Below are 26,013 nucleotides of genomic sequence, written 5' to 3'. Positions count from 1 at the left end.
TATATACACAGCACATTGGGACTTATCCTGCCACACACACACACATATGAGAAACACCCATGTGTGGCAAATTAGCAAATAAATTAGGGTAGGGCCCAATCAAAGGATGTTGTCACTCCATAAACATTCACATTTTTTGCAGATCGAGAACTACAACGAAGTGCATGATGCCATTGACCAGTGCGAGAACAGGGAGTGCATCAACGGTTGGCTGGCCCTCGATATCAAGCCCCTCAAGTATGGACTCCTTAATCTGGCCTGCAAGTGGTCACACATGTGCAAGAAGTGGCTACTCCGCTACGTCCAGGGAACTCTGAAGGTGAGACCCGCACCCCAAAAAGTTAGAATACACTTTAAATGGAGGGAACACTCCATTTGCAGGAGTTGAATGCCTTCATTGCTCGCGGCTTCGAGACACTCCAGCTGCACATCGCTCGCCAGGACTTTGCCACCCTGCTTCGCGTCTTGGCCATTATGTCGGAGATCCGGGAGAGGGAACCCTATGCGGACAATGTGTTCAAGCCGCTCAAGGAGATCATGGGTCTACTGAAGACCTACAATGTGGAGTTCGAGCCGCAGCTGCTGCGTGGAATCGAGCAGTTGCCGCAACAGTGGCAGCAACTGAAGCACTCGAGTACCGTTAAGCAGGAGGCGCTGCAGGACACCCGCTTCCACCAGCAACAACGTGTGACCGCTCTCATCGGCCTGCATACCTGCCACCTGCAACACTATGCCCGGCAGTTCCAAAAGATGCCCGTGAGTGGCGAATGAAATGTGGCTTCCATTATATTTACATTTTGTTTCCAGTTCTTTCGGGTGCCCTGCCCGCAAGTCTACGATGTATGCGATGAAGTCTACCTTCGGTTGCACCGCTTCCGCCGACAGCAGCGCCTTTACACGCGCTGGGCCCGACTTCTTGACATCCAGCCACCCGATCCTGCAACCCTGCAGTTCTGCGAGGTGGAGCTGAGAAGGGTCAAGGTGGGTACATGTCAATTAATCATTTTATATATATGGGAAATAACAAGATATAAATACATCTCAAGCTTAAATATATCCGTTGGCAACATTTAGTACTTAACAATATTAATATTATTTTAAACCAACTCCCTTTGTTGCTTCATAAGCTAGCGCTAGAAACGGGGTTGTCTCAACCATATCCTTGTTAGCACAGCAAAACTAATAATTGACCCATCGCCGGCAGCAATTGTGGGACTTTGTGCGCGTCATCGAGTCGTGCATCGTGGCGTGGCACGCCACGCCCTGGCTGCTCATCGACACCGATGACATGGAGCACGAGTGCAAGAAGTTCACCCGCGACCTGCGCACCCTGGACAAGTGCATCCGCGAGTGGGCGCCATACGTTCACATAGTGGGCGTGCTGCGCGAGCTGGTCGCCTCGCTGAGGGCCATCACGGAGCTGCAGAATCCGGCAATTACGGAGCGCCACTGGATGGAGCTGATGCAGCTAACAAAGGTGAGCACAATGGGAATGGCGAATGGGGTAGGGAATATGTGTGTGTGTGTCTTTCCAAATGATTGAGCGTGCCAATATTGGATCAATGGAGCCGGCAATCTGGCCGCCGGCTGATGTCTCTTTGTGCCCAGTTTACATGGCGGTCACAATGGCGCACATTGGGCAAACACATTAGCGCAGGTGATGTGTTGTTAAACAGCGAGCTGAAAACCTCGGAAGCTGGAACTGGAGCTGGAGCTGCAGGGCCTGTCACAGGTTATGGACACATCTGGTGATTGCCTGTGCTTTTGCCCAATCAAAGAAACACTGATAACAAGCAATGCGAATCTTTCAAACTATCCCAGCAATTAGATTGTATCACATAGATCAAAGGTCGCATAAATAACTGAAACTTAATCAAAATTCCCGCTTATCTCTTCATGCTCAGCTGAGTGGACAGCATTCCATGGAGGAGCTGGTAAGTGTAAATTATAATCAGTAGTGTAATACGAAACCAAATCAGTCTTCCTCATTCGAAGTCATGTATTAAAATGTAGTTATCGCATTTGCTCATCTAAGTCCAATCAGAAAACGGCCACTAGGCATCGGTCATCCTGGGTTCCGGATTATGTGCATTGTTCAATGGCATTCCTCCAGTTTATGGGGCGTGTTCTCTCCATTACATAATAGCACTAACAACTAACAATTGGCTGATGGACAGCATAGCTCACTACTGTTAATTATTTAATTTACCAAAATTCGGTCGAAATGTGTGATTAATATTGTGTGCCGAGAGCGACGAGGAAACTTCTAATTGACATTCAAAGCAATCAATTACACTAGTCTACACGAATATAAATATTTAAATATTAATACCAAAATTCTTAGTCGTAAAAAGGTTTCAGTATGCTAATGACTTTTATCTAACTTACACATTGCTTGCAAAAAATATACTTTAATATTTTTGTTGAGACAAAATACAACGCAGTGTTTTGCTAATGAATTAATCCCCTGACTTTTGAGACATCCATAAATCCATTGAAATGCATTCAAATTTCGGAATAATTAGACCGACTAGGCGTATGCGTAATATATGATTTCCACACTGCAGCTGTCGTACAAATGCAACAAATCCACAAGATTGGCCCAACTGCTGACCCTGCAGCTGCAGCATCACGAGGAGGATATCAAGAACACTGTGGACCGTGCCATCAAGGAGATGACAGTGACGAAAGTGCTCGACGAGATCAAGGCCACGTGGGCGCACCTGGAATTCGAGCTGGAGCAGCACCACACCCGTCCACATATACAGTTGCTGAAGGTATCTGAAGAGCTCATCGAAACCCTAGATGACAACCAGATGCAGCTGCAGAATATCTCAACTTCCAAGCACATTGAGTACCTCCTGGACAAGCTCACCCACTGGCAAAAAGTCCTGGGAGGCATCGATACTCTGATTGTCAACTGGTTTGAGGTGCAGCGCAAGTGGATCTACCTAGAATGTATCTTTATCGGATCAGCGGATATACGCGCCCAGTTGCCAGCGGATGCGGCAAACTTTGAGAGGATCGATGAGGACTTTACGGCTCTTCTAGCCAAGGTGGGTCATCACATGCAACATTCATGAACATTTGAGGATTTAGGATTCTTCTATAGGTGCAGGAAGTTCGGGTGGTCATGCAGGTGGTGTTGCGACACGACGATGTCCTTGCCCAATTGCTGCAGTTGCAACATCGACTGGCAGTGTGCGAGAAGGCTCTAAATGATTACCTAGAGACCAAGAGATTGGCCTTTCCACGCTTCTACTTCATCTCCGCCGCCGATCTGCTGGACATCTTGTCCAACGGTAACAATCCGCAGGTGATTGACCGACACCTCATCAAATTGTTCGATTCCATCCTTCGGCTGCAGTACGAGACCAATACCCCAAATGCCTTGGGCATGCACTCCAAGGAGAATGATGAGTATGTGCCCTTCGTTTCTTTCGATCCGGATCAACCGGCGTTTATCGTTTGCGGCGGGAGAGTGGAACTGTGGCTCAGGGCCATTATCCAGCAAATGAGGAGCACCCTGCACGAATTATTTCGGCGCGCCCTGCGCGTTTTTGGGGAGAAGCCGCGGGAACTCTGGCTCTACGACTGGCCCGCCCAGGTGGCGCTGTGCTGCAGCCAAATCAGCTGGACGGCGGACGTGAACCGATCCTTTGGCTGCATGGAGGAGGGCTACGAGGGTGTAATGAAAGAGCTGCACAAGCGACAGATTGCCCAGCTGAATGCCTTAATTAATCTCCTGCTGGGCGAACTGTCGCCCGGAGATCGCCAGAAGATCATGACCATCTGTACGATCGATGTGCATTCCCGCGATGTAGTGGGCAAGATCATAGCCTCCAAGGTGGACAACTCGCTGGCCTTCCAGTGGCAGAGCCAACTGCGCCACAGATGGGACGATGACCAGGCGGGTAGCTCCAGTGGCCGGGCCAGCACGGCCATAAGTTGTGGAGGAGGCGATGAGGATTGCTTTGCGAACATTTGCGATGCGGAGTTTCGGTATGCCTACGAGTATCTGGGAAACACCTCCCGACTGGTCATTACCCCGCTAACGGATCGCTGTTATATCACCTTGACGCAGGTAAGTGAAACGAATGCCACGTGGCGTATACGCAATATTAATTGAATAAAGGCAAATAACTTGCACATTGTAGTCATGCAAATCCTTTCTAACGAGTCCTGAATTAAATATAAACCTTTTCAACGCCTGCCAGGGGGCGTTAATGGATTTAGCAGCGGAAATCCGCTACAAATGTAAAGTCCATAGCCCGGCTTTGAATAATTGAAAGCCAATGTCCCGTGGCTTGAATATATTAAAACCAGCAGCTAGTTAAAGTCAGTTGAGACAAAAACCCACTGATAGCTGTGAGTGACAAGAATGAGAAAGGGCGGAAATTCAATAAATTAAATGTATTTGCGTGTGCAAAAAGCGCAGATTATTGCATTGACAGTCAAATATTTCATGCACGACTGCTGCCATATCAGATGTTATATCACTGACACCCGCGAATCATATTGTTAAAAATGTGTCGGAAAGTTTCACAAAATTTAGGTGTGAAAACTAACATCGGAGAAAACCAATCACACATGTCAAATGCAATCATGTTCATATTTCACATTACAATAAATATCATATTTCCGAATCATTGGCATCAATAGCACTTCTCATTGCATTCAGTTGCAACATGTCGCAGCTCATCTTAATTAGGATAGTTTTAATAAATACTTCATTGAAATTGATTACAATAATTACATTCAATAAAAAAAAACTTCTTGATGAGGTAAAAATTTAGGGGCAATCCCTATTGGCAATATATGTTGCAATCCATCTGCGTAGCTCAGAATATCTTACAGCATATTTTCAGTAAATACCCTATTTTCAAGTCAAGAACATCCTTCAGGCAGCCATTCTCGACAATTGAGAAATACGTTTAAATTGAGTGCAGCATAACCAGGTGATTGCACAAAACCGCATCGCATCAGTTTTGCGAAGCAGTATTCAAATTGGAGTTGCCGCCTGCGGCAAATTAAACAACTCGTTAGTGGAAAATAAATGTAGCTACCAATTTACATATGCCACCTCTACCAACGAATATCTCTTGGTTTCTTCCCAGTCCCTGCGATTGCGATTGGCCGGAGCGACCGCTGGACCGGCTGGAACTGGGAAAACGGAAACCACCAAGGACCTGGGACGCGCCCTGGGCGTAATGGTTTATGTCTTCAACTGCTCGGAGCAAATGGACTACAAATCTTGTGGCAACATTTACAAAGGACTCGCCCAGACGGGAGCCTGGGGCTGCTTTGACGAGTTCAATCGCATCTGCGTGGAGGTCCTGTCCGTGGTTGCCGTCCAGGTGAAGACCATACAGGAGGCGATAAAGGTACGCCGCCCGCTTGCAAATTGATTTCAGTCACCTTTCCTCTGTTTCGCCATCCTGCACCGTTCTGCATTGATTGCTTTACCAGGACCTCGCAGACCAGTGGTGTCCTGTCCTCTGTACTGCTCCTTCTCCTCTTCCTTGTTTACAGATGCATAAAACCCAATTTATCTTTATGGGCGAGCGCATTTCGCTGGAGCCGTCGGTCGGAATTTTTATCACCATGAATCCCGGCTACGCCGGCCGAACTGAGCTGCCGGAGAACCTGAAGACCCTGTTCCGGCCATGCGCCATGATTGTGCCGGACTTCGCCTTGATTTGTGAGATTATGCTAATGGCCGAAGGCTTCCAGGATGCCCGTCTGCTGGCCCGCAAATTTATCACCCTGTACACGCTGTGCAAGGAGCTGTTGTCCAAGCAGGATCACTACGATTGGGGTCTGCGTGCCATTAAGTCCGTCCTGGTTGTAGCGGGCACTCTCAAGCGGGATGACCACAGTCGACCGGAGGATCAGGTTCTGATGCGAGCACTACGCGACTTCAACATACCCAAGATTGTCACGGAGGATGTACCCATATTTATGGGTCTCATTGGTGACCTCTTCCCGGCCCTGGATGTCCCACGAAAGCGGGTCTTTGAGTTCGAGAAAACCATCCGGAGGGCAGTGAATGAAATTAAACTGCAGCCGGAGGAGGGATTCCTCATGAAGGTGGTGCAACTGCAGGAGCTCCTCGATGTGCGACACTCGGTTTTCATAGTGGGCAATGCGGGCACTGGAAAGACTAAGATCTGGCAAACCCTACGAGAGACCTATCGCATCCAGAAGCTGAAGCCCGTGTGCCATGTCCTCAATCCGAAAGCTTTGTCCAATGACGAGCTCTTCGGCATCGTTAATCCCACGACGAGGGAGTGGAAGGATGGCTTGTTCTCCTCCATTATGAGGGAGCAGGCCAACATGCCACCAGGCAATCCCAAGTGGATAGTCCTTGACGGCGACATTGATCCCATGTGGATCGAGAGTCTTAACACGCTGATGGACGACAACAAGATTCTGACCCTGGCCAGCAATGAGAGAATATCCTTGAAGCGCGAGATGCGTCTGCTTTTCGAGGTGGGACACCTGAAAGCAGCAACTCCAGCCACAGTTTCCCGCGCGGGCATTTTGTACATCAATCCGCAGGATTTGGGCTGGTCGCCGTGAGTAATCCAAAATAGCATTGTAAAAAATATATATATATACTCAAAAAACGGTTGAACACCGTTATTTTCAATTTTTACCATGTTACAATACATTTCGTGCGAGTGTTAAAACATTAACAATGCAATAAAATATTCGATGGGATGTAGAATGTCATACTCCATTGAACTCGCGAAAAAAAACCGAATGAATTGGAATGCCAACAGATTTTTATATTTCATCTTTTTTACAGACATTTTTTTACAAATCCTTCCTTTTCCTTTCATTAGCTACGTATCCTCCTGGCTGGAAACTAGGGTGGACATGATTGAGAGGGGCATCCTCAACGCCCTTTTTGAGAAGTACTTTCCCTGCCTGATGCAGCGGCAACGCGACTTCCGGCGCATTACTCCCATCACGGACATGGCCATGATCCAGATGACCTGCCACTTGCTGGAGTGCCTTTTGGACAGCGATGAAGGAAATGCGGATGGACGAGGGCGAGGAAGTGCAACCGGAGGAGCTGCAAATCCGCACAGTCTGCATCACGGCGAGCTGTCCCATGAGGCGATGGTCATGGCACTGGAAACGATCTTTGTATACGCCACGGTTTGGAGTTTTGGTTCGGCCCTCAGTCAAGATGTAATCATCGACTGGCATCGCGAATTCCACAAGTGGTGGATTGGCGAGTTCAAGGACATCAAGTTGCCCAGCCAAGGCACTGTCTTTGATTATCAACTGAATGTGCAGACACTAAAGTTTCAGCCTTGGTCTGAGTTGGCCGCCCATCAGTCTCTGGAGGGGCAAATTGATTCGGAGACTCCCTTGCAGGTAATAAATATTATTTATTAATAAATATTCTGGGGATAGAAGTACCCTATAATGCGAACTTACCGAATAGAATGTGCTGATTTCCACTGCGGAGACCATTCGACTGGCCTACTTTCTCAAGCTGCTCATCGACCGCAATCTGGCTTGCATGCTGGTGGGAAACTCTGGTTGCGGCAAAGGTGCCATCTTCCGGCAGCTGTTCGGTCAGTATGCCAACGACCAGGAGCTGCTCGAAGTGGCCGTGTCGGCGGCAACAGCTGGTGACAGCAGCCATCAGCAGCAGTCGGGCAATCCAGCAGGAGCCGTAGTTGTGCGCCGCAAGGCATCCTCCTCAGCCACGCCACTTCTGACCACAGTGCAGGCCACGCACTTTAACTTCTACACCAGCTCGGAGATATTCCAGAAGATGCTCGACCGACCGCTGGAGAAGAAGTCGGGACGCTGCTATGCTCCAAGTGGACCGAAGCGCAGACTCATCTACTTTGTCAACGATTTGAACATGCCGGAGGTGGATGCCTACGGCACAGTTCAGCCGCACACGATAATGCGTCAGTTCATGGACTACAGGCAATGGTGAGTGTACGCGAGTGTGCCGATTGTTGTGGTTAGTGATTCAGAGTCATCTCCCGACCAGGTACGACCGACAGCGTCTGCAGCTAAAGGACATTCGGCACTGTCAGTTCGCAGCCTGCATGAATCCTACAGCCGGCTCCTTTACCATCGATCCACGTTTGCAGAGGCACTTTTGTGTCTTTTCGGTGGCACCGCCGGGCGAGGATACACTGCATCACATCTATGGCAGCATTCTGAGCAGTCACTTGGAGAGTCCAAGTCAAGGATTTACCAAAGAGATTCGATCCATTGGTAGCCTACTGGTGCGAGTGGGTATTGCCTTGCACCGTCGTGTGGAATATGCCTTTCTGCCCACCGCCCTCAAGTTCCACTATCTGTTCAATCTGCGGGATCTCACGGGAATCTATCAGGGATTGATGAATAGCGTGGGTGCTCCGGCATCGGCGGGTGGAGGTGGTGCATCCGGTTTTGGCGGCACCATATGTAGCAGACCCTCTGAACTGATGAGGCTCTATGTGCACGAGGCCTTTCGAGTCTACCACGATCGCTTGGTGGATCCCTACGACATTAAGTCGTTTAAGTCGTCCATACGAGACATTTTCAAAAAGGATTTCGAGGACTTTGACGAGGATTTTGTGTTTGCTGAGCCGCTGATATATAGCCATTTTGCTCAATCGCTGGTGGACCAGAAATATATGCCACTGAAGAGCTGGGACTCCTTGTACCAATTGCTAATTGAGGCACAAGCAAGTTACAACGAGGTGGTGGGTTACATGAACCTAGTTCTCTTCGAGGATGCCATGATACACGTGTGCCGGTAAGCAAAACATAGTTTATTCAACTTACATAATATATTTTTATTTTATTATTGACAGAATCAATCGCATCTTGGAGAGTCCCCGGGGAAATGCCCTTCTAATTGGAGTCGGAGGTTCCGGGAAGCAAACTCTGGCCCGTCTGGCGGCCTTTATATCGTCCTTGAATGTATCCCAAATCCAAATCAAGCGAGGATTTGGACTACTCGATATGCGTGAAGAAATCGGCAACCTTTACATGAAGGTGGGCCTCAAAAATCTGGCCTCCGTGTTTCTCATCTCGGATGCACAGATTCCCGACGAGTCCATACTGATGCTGATTAATGATCTACTGGCATCCGGTGAAATTCCCGAGCTCTTCAACGACGACCAACTGGACACCATCACAAATGGCATACGCAACGAGGTGAAACAGAGCGGTACGCTGGATACCAAGGAGAACTGCTGGCGCTATTTTGTGGAGAAGGTAAGGCGACTGCTCAAAGTGGTGCTCTGTTTCTCGCCGGTGGGCCAAACTTTACGGGTTCGGGCCCGAAAATTCCCGGCCATCATTAGTCGCACGGCCATTGACTGGTTCCATGAGTGGCCCAAAAGTGCCCTGGAGTCCGTTTCCCAGAAGTTCCTCAATGAAATCAACGGTATTCTGGAGGTAAGTGTGACTTGGTACAAAAGATTAGATAAGGAAAAATCATTTTTGTTTGTTTTTAAAATGCACATGGCTTTCATTTTTTCGAGTGCACTGGTAGCCCGTTCTCTTATTTATGCGTCTGTCGGGCGCAATTTACAACAGCAAACCGTCAGGCCGGACACTTTAAGTCCTGGCAACCAGGACGAGTGCCGACTGACCTGATCCATGTGCTCTTTCCGTTTCGCCCAAACGAAATTTCCACACAGCCTGCTCTGGTGCCGCCCATCGGTTGCTTTATGGCTTACGTCCACGGCACCGTGAATCAGATATCGAGAATTTATCTGCAGAATGAAAAACGCTACAACTACACGACCCCGAAAACTTTTCTCGAATACATTTTCCTCTACCGCAAACTGTTGGTGGACAAAAACGGCGAGTTCGCCGAGCGCATCGCTCGTCTGCAGAGCGGAATGTCCAAGCTGGCGGAGTGCGCCCGTCAGGTGGACACGCTGAAGGTGAGTAAATGATGGAGTGGACGACCGGCGAATGCGGCACGGCGTCCATATGGCATATGAGAATGAAATGTGCATGCGGTGAATCCGGTTCGCGGGTGCTAATACACTGTGACATCAATTTGGAATTCGGATTAAATTAATCATATAAAAGATATAAAGGATTTCATTATAAGTGGATATTATTGATATTATTAGGTATGTTTTACAAAAACAAATACATAAAATACTGAAAAATCGGTAATGAACCACATTGTATATTGATCCCTTAATGTTCAGAGCTCAATAATCTCAACGAAATCAAATTAATTGCTCATTTAAGATTCCTTATTTAATTCAGCCAGACTTATTTTCCACTCTGCACAAACAGATTGTGCACACTAGTGTCCATACCTCCTACCAGTATGCCAACAAAAAATACAAATAAAAAGTATTACAATCTCGGCAGAGTTAAAAATTGTGTCTGTCTGTGCTATCAAATATTAATTAAACACGAATGCAGGGTGCCCGCAAAATCGATCATCATTGGGCATCGGCTTTCAATGGTACACTGCCATTCGATCCGGTGGCGAAGCGTTCGCCATTCAATTAGTGCGCTTAATTGAATTGTTGTTGCTGCAAATCTGCTATCCACTTGTCCAACTCCGGGCAACATCAATGGCGGAAACCGGAGAGGCGGAAGGTCGCTGCCATTCTTTGAGTTTTTAACGCCGTTTCCGGTTACCTCGCGTATACGCAACGGAGACCCAGCGGCATCACGTTTATTTCGTATCGTACTCCTCGCCGCTAAACAACATTCAGTCAACTGCGATGGCGGTGAAGTGGGGGAAGCAGACCAAATGTTATTTAAACTAATTGAATTAATTGAATTCGTTTCCCTCGAACAAAAGCCGCTTCATTTTCCCGAGTTTTCACTATTGTGCTTCTGCTTTTCTAGCGATGGGGTTCACCTGTAGAAATGGTATAGGAATGGGTAAAAAAAAAGCATACCTTCGACATTGAAAGGAATTTCTAAGCAGTGTTTATTTTTAAAAGAACGTAAAGGCAATAGATTAATTTTAGAATATACTTTTAAAAAGTAAATGTGCTTGGTTAAAATCGTTATCTAACCATACGATTCCTCTCATCACTTCCTCAATTCACATGTATTTGTGTGGCTGTGCCCCCAATTTGTGCGCCATAGTTGCTCTGCGTAAATATTGAGCCATCGTGCCGGGGCTTTAATTATTTTCGTCAGGCGTAAAAGTTTTCAGCTCACTTTGATTTTGGCTTTGAGTTTCAATTGACGCAATTCACCGAATTTTCTAATTCCGCACGCAGCACCAACTGGCCATCCAGGAGGTTCAATTGGCGGCCAAAAACGCGGCGGCCGACAAACTGATTGTGATCGTTAGTGCCGAAAGTGAGAAAGTGAAGCGGGAAAGGTACATCGCATCGGAGGAGGAAAAGCGTGTACGTATCATCGAGGAGGATGTGTCGATTAAAACCAAGATGTGCGAGGAGGATCTGCGTCAGGCGGAACCCGCCTTGGTGGCCGCCCAAGCAGCTCTGAATACCCTAAACAAGAACAATCTGACCGAACTTAAGTCCTTTGGGTCGCCACCCAAAGCGGTGGTGAATGTCTGTGCCGCCGTCATGGTTCTGTTGGCCAGTAATGGTAAGATTCCGAGGGATCGCAGCTGGAAGGCATCCAAATTGATGATGGTGCGCGTGGACCAATTCCTCAACGATCTGCTCAACTATAACAAGGATAACATACATCCTAATATCATTGAGACGCTGCAAGAGTATCTAAAGGTGGGAGAACATATGATTTTACATTTTTCAACTATATTTCAATTGATATTCTCTTCAGGATCCCGAGTTTAATCCCGATAAGGTGGTGCAAAAATCGGTGGCTGCCGCTGGGCTATGTGCCTGGGTGATCAATCTACACCGCTATCACCAGGTCTTCCTAATCGTGGGACCCAAGCAGCAGGCTCTACAAGACTCCCATCAGGAGCTGCTGGAGGCCAGGGAGCGGCTGCAGTACCTCAAGGCTAAGATCAATAATCTGGAGGCCAAGCTTGCCGAGATCCAGGCCGAGTTCGAGAACGCGGTGGGCGAGAAGCAGAGGTGCCAACGGGAGGCGGACAAGACCGCCTTCACCATCGACCTGGCCCATCGGCTGGTCAATGGGCTGGCCAACGAGAATGTCCGCTGGAAGGAGTCCGTCCAAAGGTGAGTCCTTCGGCCATGTGGTTGCGGGCGTTTGGTTATAGCACTGCATTTATGAGTAATCAATTATTAAATTTAATTTACATTCTGTGTGCGTTCGCCATGGCTGTAATTGCTTCGCCAGCCACTTGTCGGCGGGGTGGAGAAGTGTTTTTGCACTGAAAAAAATATATATACCGATTAACCCAAAACGGATATCTTAAGTTAAGGAAAACATACCAGAGTATACTTACTTGCCCTAAACCTTTTGTTTATAAAGCGTTTACTGCTAATATCCCCAGTTAATGTTGAAAAAGCTTTCATAAAGCGATAGCCAATTAAATACTCCCCTGTCATTACGTTTTTTTTCCCGAAGTGCATGAGAACTTCGCTCACTGGCGGACCATGGCGGCAATAAAGGGCCGTAAATTTTATTTATCCGCTCCCATTTGGCGCAGAGTGCTCCGGGGTCCCCGAACCCGGCTCATTCACTCGATTGCGCACTCGTCGGAAGGCAATGAACCGCCAGGAGTGACGGCAATTTGCAAAAATCATTGGCAGTTAACCGAAATGCATTTAAGCAGCTCGACGCCGGAGGCACGTACTCCAAATAGGGGTATGCAAACTTGTCATACCAAGTGCGTCGTGCTGGGCTGGTGCTAATCCCATCTGTTGCAGCTCCTTCTCGTGCTGCTTCGTGCTGCTCCGATGATGTGAGCCACGAAAATGTGGAGCCAAGGTGCCAGGCACCTGCCTAACAAGCCAACAATTGCAGTTGACAAGTGTGAAAGTTGCCACAATGGTGGGTGGTTATGGCGATAGCTACGAAACCCGAAGAAACGTGGAAGGCAGCATGTGAGCGAGCGGAAGGCAAAGCCTATTAGGATTTCCAAGGACATGGGTGATGGAAACGTGGGCTTTGTGCATCTCCGCTTGGAAATCACTGATGCAGCCCGAGAAATGTACATGATATATCCAAGCGCCTCAAGGTATGCAACATGTCATCATGCGTGTCATTGGGATAATCTACTTTTACAGCTGAACTGCAAAGCAAGTAAAGCCTTGTCAAATATATGAAATGATTGAAAAATATTCTGCATTTAGTTAAAAATTATTCACTACTACTATTTATTAGCAATCAAATCTGCACAGAATCTTTTAAAGGAAACTTAATATTCTTATTTTCATTCGGCAAAGTCACAAAAAGCAGAAATACGAATCTATTTTCTCTTTTATAAAATATTGCATAACTTTTGGCTTCAACTCAAAAACACAATTACCTTGCATTGTTCTGATTTCGGAGTCCGAAATTCGGACTAACCTTACCGCAAGATGTCATCAAAAATAAATATAGTTCAATAACTAATGTGCAATGGAACATTTCGAAATTTTAGTTCCTGAGTTTGATTACTCGGCGACTTTCGAAAGTTCAACATCTCCGTGGATAGGCTCCCTAAACATCCTTATTCCTTATTGCTTGGTTTCACTCCATTTTCATGGATTTAGGCAGAGTCTAGAAAAAGAGCCAGTTAGGTCTCCGGGAGTGGAAGCAATTATGTCACAGTCAGTAATGGCGACTACTTCGTTTTTAAGATCGATAGACAAGAGCTATATACAATATTTGCAGCAATGAAGAAGTCGAATCTTCCATCTTCCATTTGACTGGCATTCCAATGTCAAGGAGACGATACCTTGGGGGATTATTTTTGTATGCTGCGAGTATAAACATTCAGCAGCTGTTAGATGAAGTCTCAACTGGTGGAGTGATCGTGTCCAACCGCAGCGTTGTGGCTTTATCTGAGAGGAAAGCAGTGGTCCTCTTTCCCCGGGAAGATGAAGCGGCTGCCGTTGTCAAATAAAACTTTGCATTGGTTTTTACATTGTATCAAATGAATCCTAAATAACTTTTCATGTAGAAAACAAAATGTAAAGAGATAACAAATGATTTTTTCTTTTTTTGCGTTTATGTATTTGGGGCGGGATATGATAACAAATGTGACACAAAATAATTCATATGTGCATTTAGTTAAGAATGTAGTTACTTTTTGCGGTTTTCATTCATTTGTTAGCTTTTGTGACTTTCGTATAATTAATTCTAATTAGCCGCAAAAAAAACTGGTGATAGCAACCAAGTTGTTAATTAATAATATTACTAGATAATATTGTATTACGTTGCCAATTGTAATGGGAATTCTGTTTGATCTCGGTCAAAATCAAAAATTACCAAATTGAATGGAAACACATGCAAGGCAAAAGCAGAGCTCGTGGCAATATTCCCATCAAAGCCATCGCCAGGTGCCAAAACCATTTTCCCAAAATATGGTTTATCTTTGCCGATTCAAAGAGCCAAAATTATCAGTAATCACCAAACTTGTGCCAAAAAACGTTACGATTTAATGGCACCTGAATGGGGAAACTAATGAAAACGCAACCGTTTTGGGGTCATGAATATCCAGAATTTTCATTCAATGCCAAAAGGACCCAAAAAGCAGTGGGGCGCCCAACTATCAATTATATAAACCATCAGGCCACATGCAATAAGCATTGGGCAAAAACTTAATCAAATTCATATAGATGTCAATGGCAATATAGCATTCGAACATTCGAACATTCGTACATTCAAACATTCAAACATTCGTACAACACGCAGAGCACTCCGACACCTTTGGCTGCCCATTGACGACTGGTTGCATTCATTGAAATTCAATTGAGTGCGCGTGCAAGCCAAAAGAAAATCCGTAAAGGGCGTCCATCGATGCTGCTGATGATGATGATGATGATGATGGTGGGGGTTTTGGGTGTGTTTCGGGGGTTTTGGGTGTTTTGGGGTGGGCAAAGTACTACATTTTTCGCACCTAAACAACTGCTGAGTGCGCACACAAACTGACCAGCTGAACAACCCATACAAAATGGGCTGCGTCAGCAGCTAAATCGCCGGGGGATCCGGCTCCGAATATAAATGCATATGAAATACGTATTGAATTACGAAAAATGAAAAATTTCTCAACTGTGTGTGTATGTGTGTAGAGGTGTGAGCCTGGTCGATCCTTGGAAATTGAATGCATTGCTGGCAAAGGAGCAACAGCCTCGACTCTGGACTTTGCCAGTGAGAATTGTTCAAATATTTATGAAAATATTATTTGACCCGCTACGGCAAATTGTTTGTACCTTCGGTGGGTGGCGTTGGGCTGCCTTTTCGGACAGGTGTGTGTGCGTGTGTGTAAGCTGCTCTGACTTGCATATAAATTTCTGCATATTTGACAATGGCATTACACACGCACACACACACATTTAAATGGATCCTCCTGCAGGATACTCGCATTTGGTTGCCAACTTATTGTTGTTATTGTTGGAGCTGTTGGCATAGTTGGTCGTGCTGCCTTCGAAAAATACTATCCGCTCTAAATGAGAATGCTCTTATGTCACCTGACAGGTATTTCAACAAAATTCAACACAATATTTTCAGCAAAAAACAATTATGCCACACACACAAATGAAAATGGCAGGCAGTGGCGTGCATATAAATTCCCAGCCAGGGTTTTAAATCAACAATGATCTACCATGTAGCCATGTTATATTGGGAAATTTCAAGCATTTTTGTTATAATTTTAGCCCCCTGTTTCGCAGAGGTCTCTGATCCTCCAGCAATTAACAGATTATTCAATTACAAAGCATTACTCGTGCATATAAATGAGCATAAATCATTGTTGTTTTCAGTTTTTAGGAGAGAATGTCTGGCGGAGAAGTGTGGTGGCCACTGGGGCTTACTAATTGAAAATAGCTTAAGCAAGCACTACAAAAAGTTGTCCTGCGAGGAGTCTGCCCCTTGCCAAGCAGCTTTGACATAATAAGCTCAAATATTTCAATAAGAGTTGGCATGCAGCAATTTCCGATAATTTATGCAACCACTTCAGCTGGAGCTGCAGCTAGAGCCCACCCATCGCCTGTGAGCCCACCCATCATCATCCAGCATGGTTGGGAATGTCAGCAACAAAAGGCAGGAACAACAACAACCTCCTACTTCCTCCTCCTCCGACATCATTATTTTTTCAATTTCCCCTCATTTAAATTTAAATGCAGCTAAGAGGCAAAGGGGGGGCAACGAGGCCGGCTGCAGCGGAAGTCGGGTGATGGTGCAACCTTAAGCTTCCTGCTGCTACTGTAATTTATACGATTTGTTAGCATCAAAAGCACGGGATTACCACTTACACTTGCCTCCCCCATTCCTTTATATCATCCGTAGCCTGCTGGCCAAGATAGGTACCCTGCCCGGAGATATCCTGCTAATTTCCTCGTTCCTGTCGTACGTGGGCTGCTTCACGCGCCGCTATCGTGAGGAACTGCAGCACAAGATGTGGCTGCCCAACTTTCGCAAAATCGATGTAAGTTCGCACTTTCACTTGCCACAGTTGATGGAACTTAAACTTCGTTTCATTTCGGGCTATTAGCCCCATATACCGCACACCGAGGGCGTGGATACCCTGGCCCTATTCTCGGATGACGCCCAGATAGCCGCCTGGAACAACGAGGGTCTGCCCATGGACCGGATGTCGACGGAGAATGCCACCATATTGCAGTACTCCACCAGATGGCCGCTGATGATTGATCCCCAACTGTAAGTGTAGGCATTACCAACTATGTACCCAAAATTTAGATATCATATTCAGGCAGGGCATTAAGTGGATCAAAAATCGCTTTGGAACCGACTTGGTGGTGCTGCGCCTGCGACAGAAGGGCTTTCTGGAGGCTCTTGAGAAGAGCATCTCACAGGGGGACACGGTACTCATCGAGCAGATTGAGGAATCAATGGATACGGTTCTGGAGCCCCTGCTCAGCAGGGCATTGATCAAGAAAGGACGCTATCTTCGCATTGGCGACAAGGAGATCGAGTTCCATGCCAGCTTCCGGCTCATCCTGCACACCAAAATGGCCAATCCGCACTACAAACCGGAAATGCAGGCGCAGACCACCTTGATCAACTTTACGGTCACGCCGGATGGTCTAGAGGAACAGCTACTGGCCGAGGTGGTCAAGATTGAGAGACCGGATCTGGAGCAAATGAAAACAGAGGTCACCGTGCAGCAAAACAAATTTAAGATATCCCTCAAGGCTCTCGAGGATGAGCTGCTGGCCAGGCTGGCATCATCGGGTGAAAATGTCCTAGACGATCACGCTTTGGTAATCAATTTGGAGAACACCAAGCGAACCGTGGACGAAATCGAAGCGAAGGTGCGGGAGGCCAGGGTTACGACTCTGCAAATCGATGATACCCGGAATATATACCGATCGGCTGCTAAGAGAGCGGCTATATTGTACTTCGTACTCACCGATCTGAGTCGCATTAATCCGATCTACAAGTTCTCGCTGAAGTCCTTTATGAACGTATTCCGGCAAGCTATTGCCATGGCCGCGGAATCCAAGAACTACGAGAAGCGTGTGCTCCACCTCGTGGAATCCATTACCTTGCAGACTTATCGCTATACGTTGCGCGGTCTCTTCGAGGCGGACAAGCTGACCTTCACCTCGCACATGACCCTTCGCATCCTCATAGCCGCCGAGCAGGTGGCCAAAGATGAGACTGACTTTCTGCTGAGATTCCCCCACGATCCCACCACCTTGTCGCCCTTGGATTTCGTGGGTCGGAGCGCCTGGGGTGGCATTAAATCCCTGACCTTGATCGAGCACTTCTACGGTATTGACAAGGACATGGAGAACTACACGAAGCGCTGGCGCAAATTCATGGCCAGCGATACTCCCGAGCGAGAGCAGTTTCCCGGCGAATGGAAGCACCGCACTCCGCTCCAGAAATTGTGCATCATACGATCACTGAGGCCTGATCGCATGACATACGCCATGCGACAGTTTGTGGAGCAGACTATGGGTCGATCGTATGCCGAGATCCAAACGCCACCCTTTGGAGCCATCTTTCAGGAGCTGAATGCGGCCACGCCGGCGTTCTTTATCCTTTCACCCGGTGTGGATCCCATTAGGGATGTGGAGCGTTATGGCCAGCGACAGGGCTTTCATTCGGAGTCCGATACCCTGGTCAATATCTCACTGGGCCAGGGACAGGAACTGTTGGCCGAGCAGGCAATAATAGGAGCTCTGGAATCCGGTCAGCAGTGGGTTATTCTGCAAAATATTCACCTGGTGGTTAACTGGCTGCCCACGCTGGAGAAGCTAATCGAACGGATTGTGCTGCAGAGCGAGTCGAAGGGGGAGTCCAATTTTCGTCTGTTCATCAGCGCAGAACCTGCTCCGGATCCGCAGTACCACGTGATTCCACAGGGCATCCTTGAGTCCTCGTTGAAGGTACGTATTTTTTCGTATCCTATTCGGTTAGATAAATCAAAGTGTAATCTCCAGGTGGTCAATGAACCTCCATCTGGTATGGCAGCCAATCTGCACAAGGCGTGGGACAACTTCTCGCAGGATGCCTTGGAAACGTGCACCCAGGAGGCGGAGTTCAAGTCGATCCTGTTCGCCCTCTGCTACTTTCATGCGGTGGCCGGTGAGAGGCGCAAGTTTGGACCCCAGGGCTGGAACAAAGTGTACCCATTCAACATTGGTGACCTGACCATCTCGTCCAATGTCCTGCACAACTATCTGGAGGGTAGCAATCGGATTCCGTGGGAGGATTTGCGCTACCTCTTTGGGGAGATCATGTACGGTGGTCACATTACCGATGACTGGGACCGCCGGCTGTGCCAGACCTATCTGGAGGAGCTCCTGCAGCAGGATCTCATTGACGGTGACTTTGAGCTGTGCCCCGGTTTTCCGGCACCGCCGAATCTCGACTTCGAGGGCTATCACTCGTACATTACGGAAATGCTGCCGGAGGAGAGTCCACTGCTTTATGGCCTGCATCCGAATGCGGAGATTGGCTTCCTGACCACCGCATCCGAGCAGCTGCTGCGCACCATTTTCGAGCTGCAGCCGCGGGAGTCGGAACTGAGTTCCCATTGCGGAGCACCGCGCGAGGAGCTGGTCAAAATCATGATCGACGACTTCCTGGACAAGCTGCAGGATGAGTTCAATCTGCAGGCTCTGCTCAATCGCGTGGAACGCAAGACGCCCTTTGTGGTTGTGGCCCTCCAGGAATGCGAAAGGATGAACGCTCTGATCCGGGAAATCAAGCGATCCTTGCGTGAACTTATGCTGGGATTAAGAGGCGAACTCACCATTACACAGGAGATGGAGCGACTGGATCATGCTATATTCTATGATCATGTGCCGGCTGCCTGGGCCCGACTGGCCTATCCCAGCATGTTGGGCCTACAATCCTGGTTTGCGGATCTGTTGCATCGCATCAAGGAGCTGGCCGGTTGGCTCAACGACTTCAAGTTGCCCTGCGCCATCTGGCTGGGCGGACTCTTTAATCCGCAGAGCTTCCTCACCGCCATCATGCAGGAGAGTGCCCGGAAACACGACCTGCCGCTGGACAGGATGCTCATAAGCTGCGATGTCACCAAGAAGCAAAAGGATGACGTCACGTAAGTTGCTTATTCTGGCTATTTAATTTCCCAGGAAAAGTTTTCTGAAGATGATAAATATAGAAAAGCTTAAATCCTTACTAATCCCTTCAAGATGTATCTTTACGATTTTAAACTGCATCTTTGCTTGCCCTTCTTCTGACACATCCTTCGAATAGCCTGCCGCCCATGGAGGGCGCCTTTGTTCACGACCTGTACATGGATGGCGCCAGCTGGGACTGCCAGCTGAACTCCATTGTGGCCCTGCGGCCCAAAGAGATGCTCTGCGCCATGCCCGTCATCTACATCAAGTCCATTGTCCAGGAGAAGCAGGAACTGCAGCGCGTCTACGAGTGTCCTTTGTACAAGACCAGGTGGGTGACATTTCCCAAGATGCACCCCAGTCTCCTTTGTCCACCCCGACTAATAATTGACTGGTGCTTTTAGGTCGCGGGGCAATACCTACGTGTGGACCTTTAACCTTAAGACCCGCGAACGCCCCTCGCGATGGATTCTGGGGGGCGTGGCTCTGCTGCTGCAGCCATAGGAAATCAACAATGGAAACTCATATCTTCAAATACGAAGCACACATCTAAATCTATTGTATACCCACCGCATATAAATACATATATACCCGCAAAAAATCGACGTCATTCCACAAACTACTCAACGCTCGAGAGGCGAGAAAGCCCCCAATTTCATGATATACCCCCATGTATGACTAATCAATTAGTGGATATTTATAACCTTCGGCACATCGATGGACGCGCAACTCACGTGCTCTTGGCGAAATGGTGACGAAATGGAAAAATATTGCTTATCTAATGTTTCGAACATTATGTGCTAAACTAGTTTCTTGTTGCCATGTGGAATATATCGTCCAAAAAGTGAAATTACTTGTTCGTATCGTGGGCGTAAATGTTCATTCACAGACTAGCAATTCTAACTGGTTACAGCCAGTTTTATGTTTCATATATTTCTAATAAAATTATTATATAAATATGATTAAACTATTCCAAATAAATAGCAACACAACCGAATGACAATATGGGCTCATATTGAATAGTGGCTCATATGATTGTGTCGTCTCATTGTGACGTATCATCTAAAGGTCATTTGCACATATTCATTGGATGAGTCTTAATAGATAGCCTCTTATTTCTCTCATTTCAAGAAATCTAGACAGTGTCTAGCCGAAATTTCGTATGGAATATTCCCTTTCGAGTTCAGTGACGTACTTGCATAAATAAAAAATATATTCGCTTTTAATGAGACTTTTCAAATATTGCCCGTGTCGAACTGAAAATATTCCAGTTGGAATTCAATTTTGTTTGAGATAAGCAGCTGGAATTAATTTTTAGCAATTGTAAAAGAAAATTGTGAAATATCTCTTTCGATTCCAGTGACGAAGTAACCAAAGTCCATTGAATGTTAGAGTTAGTATAAAAGAAAGTTAAACTTTTTATGGATCTAATCAGTCAAATAGTGGCGGTCTAATAATAGTTTATGGAGGTAGTATTTTAAATTTCTTTATAATTTGATAACGATTTTGAAATACTTCCCTCCTCTGACTTTCGAGAAAAGACATTCTTTCTCCATTTCGTGAAATTTCAGAGTCATGCGAAAGAGATTCCCCTTGAAGTCCACTGGCGGCGATCCCCCACACGATCATGATTTTTTTTTATAGACACACATACCTCACATCGAGCACGTCTCGATCGCCAGACCGACCTGGAAGCTCGTGCTCCGTAGGCCCCGGCGACTTTGACCACCAGCTGCCCACGTGTGCGCATAATCGCCAGACAGCCAACTAATTCCAGTTTGCTATGCCTCTTCGCTGCGATGGGCCAAGACATTTGGGGCTCAACGAAATTCAACCACCGCGTGATCACGTGAATGAAGTTCGCCAATCAATTAATGGCCCGTACGCCTACGAAACCGGAGTGAAAAACGTCTGGGCTCGAGATGATTACCTCGTTAGGCGATAAGGTGTCACAGGCGATAAGGTGCTGGCGGCAATTGCCTTTATTTATCGCGAAAAGGTGACACATGGACTCCAGCCGAGGGGAAAGTTACTGACTAGCAGCGCCTAGAATGAGGGGCTCGTCATGCGCACCACACGGCGGATGCGTGATCTGGCCGGGCTAAGCCTCCAACTACTTGATTGCTGGGGTTTATTGACAGTCGATACAAGTGTGTGCGAACTATATATATGCATTTGTTGACATTTTCCGTTGGCGTCATTGCTCAGAAGGCACTGGCGGCACTCTGACCTCAACCCTCGAAAATTAGGCAGGAAACAAATACACGCAAAGAAACTAAGCAGCACTTTAATTGTAAATAGGAATTTCCTTTATTTTAACAATTAACGAACAAACTGTTAAAGATTTATACATACAAGCTGCATGTATAAAATTTATAAAATAAGTTAAACATACGAGCTACATTTTTTTTTTCAGTGCACTAAGCGGTTTCAACCTGCGAGCATGTTACCTAATTTTTTCTCCAAATATGTTTGCGCTCGTTTTATGTGCGAAATTTACGGCATACCGACAGTCTGCGCTGGGAGTATTCCCCCGGCCACGACGACGACACGTGACCACGACCGGGCATCGGGTGGCCTGGCGGTCTTAGCCACCCAGAGACCGACCCGCACCCACCCTTTGGGACGCCTCAAGATCAAGGCGATTCAGTGCAAATTCTTGGACCTCATACATAGATACAAAGTGCTCGTTGCCCGACAACGAAAAAGCGTTGGAATCGGATCGGGAATCGGCCCTCGAACCAGAGTCTAGCAACGCTATCTATGACCAAAGCAGCGGACGGCGGCGTCGACGTCGTCCGACGAAATGGTATTTAAGCGGGAAATGATTCGGTATGACAAATCAGAAGTGAAATAACTCAGCAACAGCGAGCAACAGGCTGCTAGCCGTTAAAAATAACTAACGACCAAGAAATAGCACAAGGTAAGCGAAAAGGGAGAGTTTAATTCAGTAAAATATGTGGGGCAAATGCCTTTGCCAAGAATTATAGTAAATTTATGCGACGATCACGCTCTGACATCGTGGACTAATGCCCAGTTCCGGTTTTGATTTCAGAATTCCCCAAAAAACCGAACCCAATCACTTGAACAAAATGCCTACCGCATCAGCACATCTGCCCATTCAGAAGCGCCGGCCGCATGAGCACAATGGCGAGCCCAGCTGCCAGGGTCTAGATGAGGTGAACCGCATGTTCCGGAATTACTGGGATCCCACGGCCTACTGGGTGTGCGATAAGCAGGGCACACGGGCTCGTCTCCAGCGCTGTCCGCAGTCGCAGCTCTACTCCGAGGAACTCGGCCGTTGCGTCCACTATGCCGATTGGGCCTGGACGGATCCCAAGGAGCCGGCTGGCCGAGCCAAGATCAGTCAATCGGTGTCCACAAATTAGTGATATCTTACGGCTAAACTTAATTTAATGCTAGTCTAAGACAACCAACCTCATTAGGCTTACGTCTATTTTTACAAAATACCTTTATTTTTAATGAAAATAAGAAAAAAAATCAGTACAAAATCAAAAGTTGCTCGAGTTTAACAATTTTGGGGCATTGTTTACTATTAACTTAGCTACATGGAATGCACTTCCGGTTGTAAAAAGGAATGGAATGTTTATAGTGCCTAAGCAAAACAGAATTATATGTTAGTCTACAACATATAAAGCGTTGCCCGTCGAGGATCATATGAGCAAGGCCCTCGGCTAGTCTGAATTTAGCTACCTTTCGACTAAAATTAACTGGTTTCGACAGCCTGAGTTGGGGCATGATAAATAAGAAACCTTTGAAAATTCCCCAAAAGTGGTTGAGATGTTGGAGGGAAAAAGATAATAATCCTAATAGGTTTTGACTGCGTGAAGAAACTAATCTCGCGTCCGGGAATATGCCCGATTAACTCAGGAGGAAGCTGATGCGTCTGCGATCTTAAAGCTCCACATTGACGCCTTGCTTGTTGATGACCTTGAGCTTCTCCTTCTTGGGTGGCTGTGTGTCCGAGGGGATATCCTCCTCAACGGGCGCGGGTTTCTCAGGCACTGTGCGCTTGACCTTCGGTTTAGAAGGCTCTGGAGTAGGAGTAGTAGGAGTAGTAGTAGTAGTTGGCTTAGGAGTAGTGGTGGTTGTTGTAGTCGTAGATGGCTTAGCTGTCGGCGGCTTAGTAGTTGTTGGCTTCGGCGTGGTTGTCGTAGTGGTGGTAGTGGTCGTTGGCTTCTTGGTTGTCGTTGTGGTAGTGGGCTTTGGCGTGGTTGTAGTAGTTGTCGTCTTGGTAGTGGGTTTCGGCGTGGTAGTTGTCGTTGTGGTAGTGGGTTTCGGAGTGGTGGTGCTAGGAGCCGCCTTGGGTTTAGGAGTGGCTTTGCTGGGTGGCACACCAATGGACGCCTCCAAGCCCTCGCCCTCGACGCGAACATTGCGCACCTTCAGCGTGGGCTGCTTGGCCTTTGGCGACTTGACACGCGCCAGGTACTGATTGGTGGGGGAGCCCAAGAACAAGAAGTCCTGGAACTCCAGGACGTGTGATACCGTGGCGGCCGACTTGTCGAAGCCATGCAGCGAGCCCACAATGTTGCCGTTCCAGTCCACACGCACGACAGTCGTTCGCTTGGGCGCCAGCACAGTGATGCTCTCCATGTGTCCCACGAAGTGAACGAATCGCTGCGAGAACTTGTTCGGATATACGCTGTTCAAGTAGCGGAAGGGCAGCTCGAACAAAGCCAGCATGCGGGCCAGGAACAGGCGCACGCTGGGGAAGCGAGTGAACAGGGTGAAGCCGTTGGGATGCTCGCTATCCGCGCTCTGGACCAATGGCACCCAGATGCCCTCGGCGTCGGGTGTCAGGTTATCGGGCAAACCGGGCAGTCCGTCGACGAACACCTCGCTCTGACCGGCCTTCGCTCCCTTCAGGTGATACTTTGTCAGACGCATCGCTCCGGTTTCGGCTACCACGATGAAGTCCTCGTTGGGACTGAGGGCCAATCCATTGGCGAAAGCCAGTTCGTCCAGCAGCACCTCGCTAACATTCTTCGAGCGATTGTATTTGAAGAGACTGGAACGTAGAAGAAAGCAAAGGCCGTTAGAGTAACCATAAGACCAGATCGAGAAACCGGTTTGCGTTCGTCTTACAGTCATACTTCTGTAACTTGTCCCTTAATTATAAGAATTAAGCTAACTTCAGTAAGCGTGGACTCTTAATTGAGATTAATTAAGTGACTCCCTCGATTCCTCCGCTACAAACATTTGAAATAATCTTAAATGGGTCACAAAACACGTTTTATAAAGAAATACATTGTAATGGGGTCCCACTGTAGCCCTATTCCGAATAGCTATCACTTTGAATTCTAGCAATATTAGACAGTGTCGCTATAATTTGCGATGAACTCACCGGCCGGAGGGGTTAGCAAAGCTGGCAAAGACGAGGTCTTCGATGGTGAAGTCCGACGAGGAGTCCGTCCAGTAGACGTCGCCCTCTTTGCTCACGGTCACGCCGTTGAAAATCTTGGCAGGGCGGTTGATGGACTTGCCGGCAAGCTCCTGGGCGGGCGAGACCAGCAGAGTCTTCTTATTGGTGCCCAGGTCCACCTGCCACAGGCCGTAGTAGGCGTCGGCGATGATGAGGTTGTTGCCCTGCGTATCAAAGGCCAGTCCCAGCGGACGGCCGCACCGGGACTCCTCGTAGATGTCCTCTGCAAGGGGATTACTATTATAAAATGAAATTCCCTTTATAGGACTCGAAAATACGCACCGCAGGGCTGGCCGATCTTGGTGACATGCGTGACATGGTTGGACGTTAGCTTGATGACCTCACCGCCGTGGATGCCGGTGTAGATCTCGTTGTTGCGGGCTATCAGGCACTCCGGGCCGTAGACCCGCCCCTCCAGCAGTCGCTCCGCTCCCTCCAGGTGAAAGTTCGATTCCAGCGCACCCTTCAGGTCTTTGGGCGGGGTCACACTGTACGAAGTGGCGATTTCTCCAAGGATTAACACGGGAATTACGTCAATTGAAACGGGCGGCACTTACATATAGTCCTTGAAGGGGAAGGTGGTGCGCGGCGGCAGACCGGGCATTAGGATGATGAGGAGGAAGAAAATCATGAAGTTCATGATCCTCACGCGCAGCGCATATAGCAGGCCCATGATTGATTCCTTGTGCGTCCGCCGATCACAAATTACAGCCCAAAAACCCGCTAAATTTAAGCAATAACCCCGAAGAAAGCGACACGACGGCAAAGTTCAACAAGAAAAAAACGTAAAAGTCATCATCCGGACCGGTAGAGGTGGCCGAAATATCGATATGACTATCATTCGTTGATTGAACGTACCACATCTTACACTCTGCTACAAAAATTAATTGTATGCAGTTTCTAAAAACTATGTTATTAGGGATGCAAATTATAACAAGC

The 26,013-nt window shown here is 47.5% G+C and overlaps 3 protein-coding genes across 4 annotated transcripts in view; 2 read left to right on the top strand and 1 right to left on the bottom strand.

Annotated features, from left to right (window-relative positions):
• Positions 1 to 20,391, top strand: part of CG3339 (uncharacterized protein) — a gene marked incomplete at its 5' end in the record, with an annotated part of 28,040 nt that extends 7,649 nt beyond the window's left edge. Inside the window, 21 exons of the mRNA NM_001043297.3 lie at positions 143 to 319; positions 382 to 756; positions 808 to 981; positions 1,205 to 1,477; positions 2,568 to 3,056; positions 3,113 to 4,084; positions 5,118 to 5,384; positions 5,533 to 6,578; positions 6,849 to 7,389; positions 7,460 to 7,962; positions 8,024 to 8,779; positions 8,838 to 9,426; positions 9,672 to 9,920; positions 11,238 to 11,714; positions 11,773 to 12,137; positions 16,357 to 16,495; positions 16,562 to 16,728; positions 16,781 to 18,425; positions 18,480 to 19,606; positions 19,765 to 19,959; positions 20,033 to 20,391. Of these exons, the coding sequence (NP_001036762.2) occupies positions 143 to 319; positions 382 to 756; positions 808 to 981; positions 1,205 to 1,477; positions 2,568 to 3,056; positions 3,113 to 4,084; positions 5,118 to 5,384; positions 5,533 to 6,578; positions 6,849 to 7,389; positions 7,460 to 7,962; positions 8,024 to 8,779; positions 8,838 to 9,426; positions 9,672 to 9,920; positions 11,238 to 11,714; positions 11,773 to 12,137; positions 16,357 to 16,495; positions 16,562 to 16,728; positions 16,781 to 18,425; positions 18,480 to 19,606; positions 19,765 to 19,959; positions 20,033 to 20,132 (10,626 nt within the window). The 3' untranslated portion in view covers positions 20,133 to 20,391. The remainder of the gene's footprint in view (positions 1 to 142; positions 320 to 381; positions 757 to 807; positions 982 to 1,204; positions 1,478 to 2,567; positions 3,057 to 3,112; positions 4,085 to 5,117; positions 5,385 to 5,532; positions 6,579 to 6,848; positions 7,390 to 7,459; positions 7,963 to 8,023; positions 8,780 to 8,837; positions 9,427 to 9,671; positions 9,921 to 11,237; positions 11,715 to 11,772; positions 12,138 to 16,356; positions 16,496 to 16,561; positions 16,729 to 16,780; positions 18,426 to 18,479; positions 19,607 to 19,764; positions 19,960 to 20,032) is intronic.
• Positions 20,392 to 22,467: 2,076 nt separating this feature from the next.
• Positions 22,468 to 23,142, top strand: CG3348 (uncharacterized protein). Of its 2 annotated transcripts, none has more exons than NM_144004.2 (2): positions 22,468 to 22,551; positions 22,684 to 23,142. In NM_144004.2, exon 2 carries the CDS (start codon positions 22,721 to 22,723, stop codon positions 23,015 to 23,017), a length of 297 nt encoding a protein of 98 aa, NP_652261.1. In that variant the 5' UTR covers positions 22,468 to 22,551; positions 22,684 to 22,720; the 3' UTR covers positions 23,018 to 23,142. The 2 variants fall into 2 exon arrangements, with proteins under 2 accessions (NP_652261.1, NP_001303428.1); NM_001316499.1 differs by having other exon boundaries at positions 22,666 to 23,142.
• Positions 23,085 to 25,908, bottom strand: Hmu (Hemomucin). The gene is made up of 4 exons (NM_057811.4): positions 25,632 to 25,908; positions 25,357 to 25,562; positions 24,997 to 25,297; positions 23,085 to 24,660 (listed from the first exon to the last, which is right to left on the bottom strand). The coding sequence occupies exons 1-4, from the start codon at positions 25,745 to 25,747 to the stop codon at positions 23,544 to 23,546; spliced, it is 1,740 nt and encodes a 579-aa protein (NP_477159.1). The 5' UTR covers positions 25,748 to 25,908; the 3' UTR covers positions 23,085 to 23,543.
• Between the last annotated feature and the right edge of the window lie 105 nt (positions 25,909 to 26,013).

Source organism: Drosophila melanogaster, chromosome 3R (assembly GCF_000001215.4).
Source record: "Drosophila melanogaster chromosome 3R".
Lineage (NCBI taxonomy): Eukaryota > Metazoa > Arthropoda > Insecta > Diptera > Drosophilidae > Drosophila > Drosophila melanogaster.
The sequence above is the reverse complement of the archived record's forward strand: the minus strand, read 5'-3'. Positions and strand labels throughout refer to the sequence as shown.

Bases quoted from the DNA above. Each gene is read 5' to 3' on its own strand.
- CG3348 (NM_144004.2), top strand. From the start codon at position 22,721: ATGCCTACCGCATCAGCACATCTGCCCATTCAGAAGCGCCGGCCGCAT.
- Hmu (NM_057811.4), bottom strand. From the start codon at position 25,747: ATGGGCCTGCTATATGCGCTGCGCGTGAGGATCATGAACTTCATGATT. The intron at 25,563-25,631 runs GTAAGTGCCGCC...CACTTCGTACAG, and splicing joins TTCCCCTTCAAGGACTATAT to TGTGACCCCGCCCAAAGACC. The intron at 24,661-24,996 runs GTGAGTTCATCG...TCTACGTTCCAG, and splicing joins TTTGCTAACCCCTCCGGCCG to TCTCTTCAAATACAATCGCT.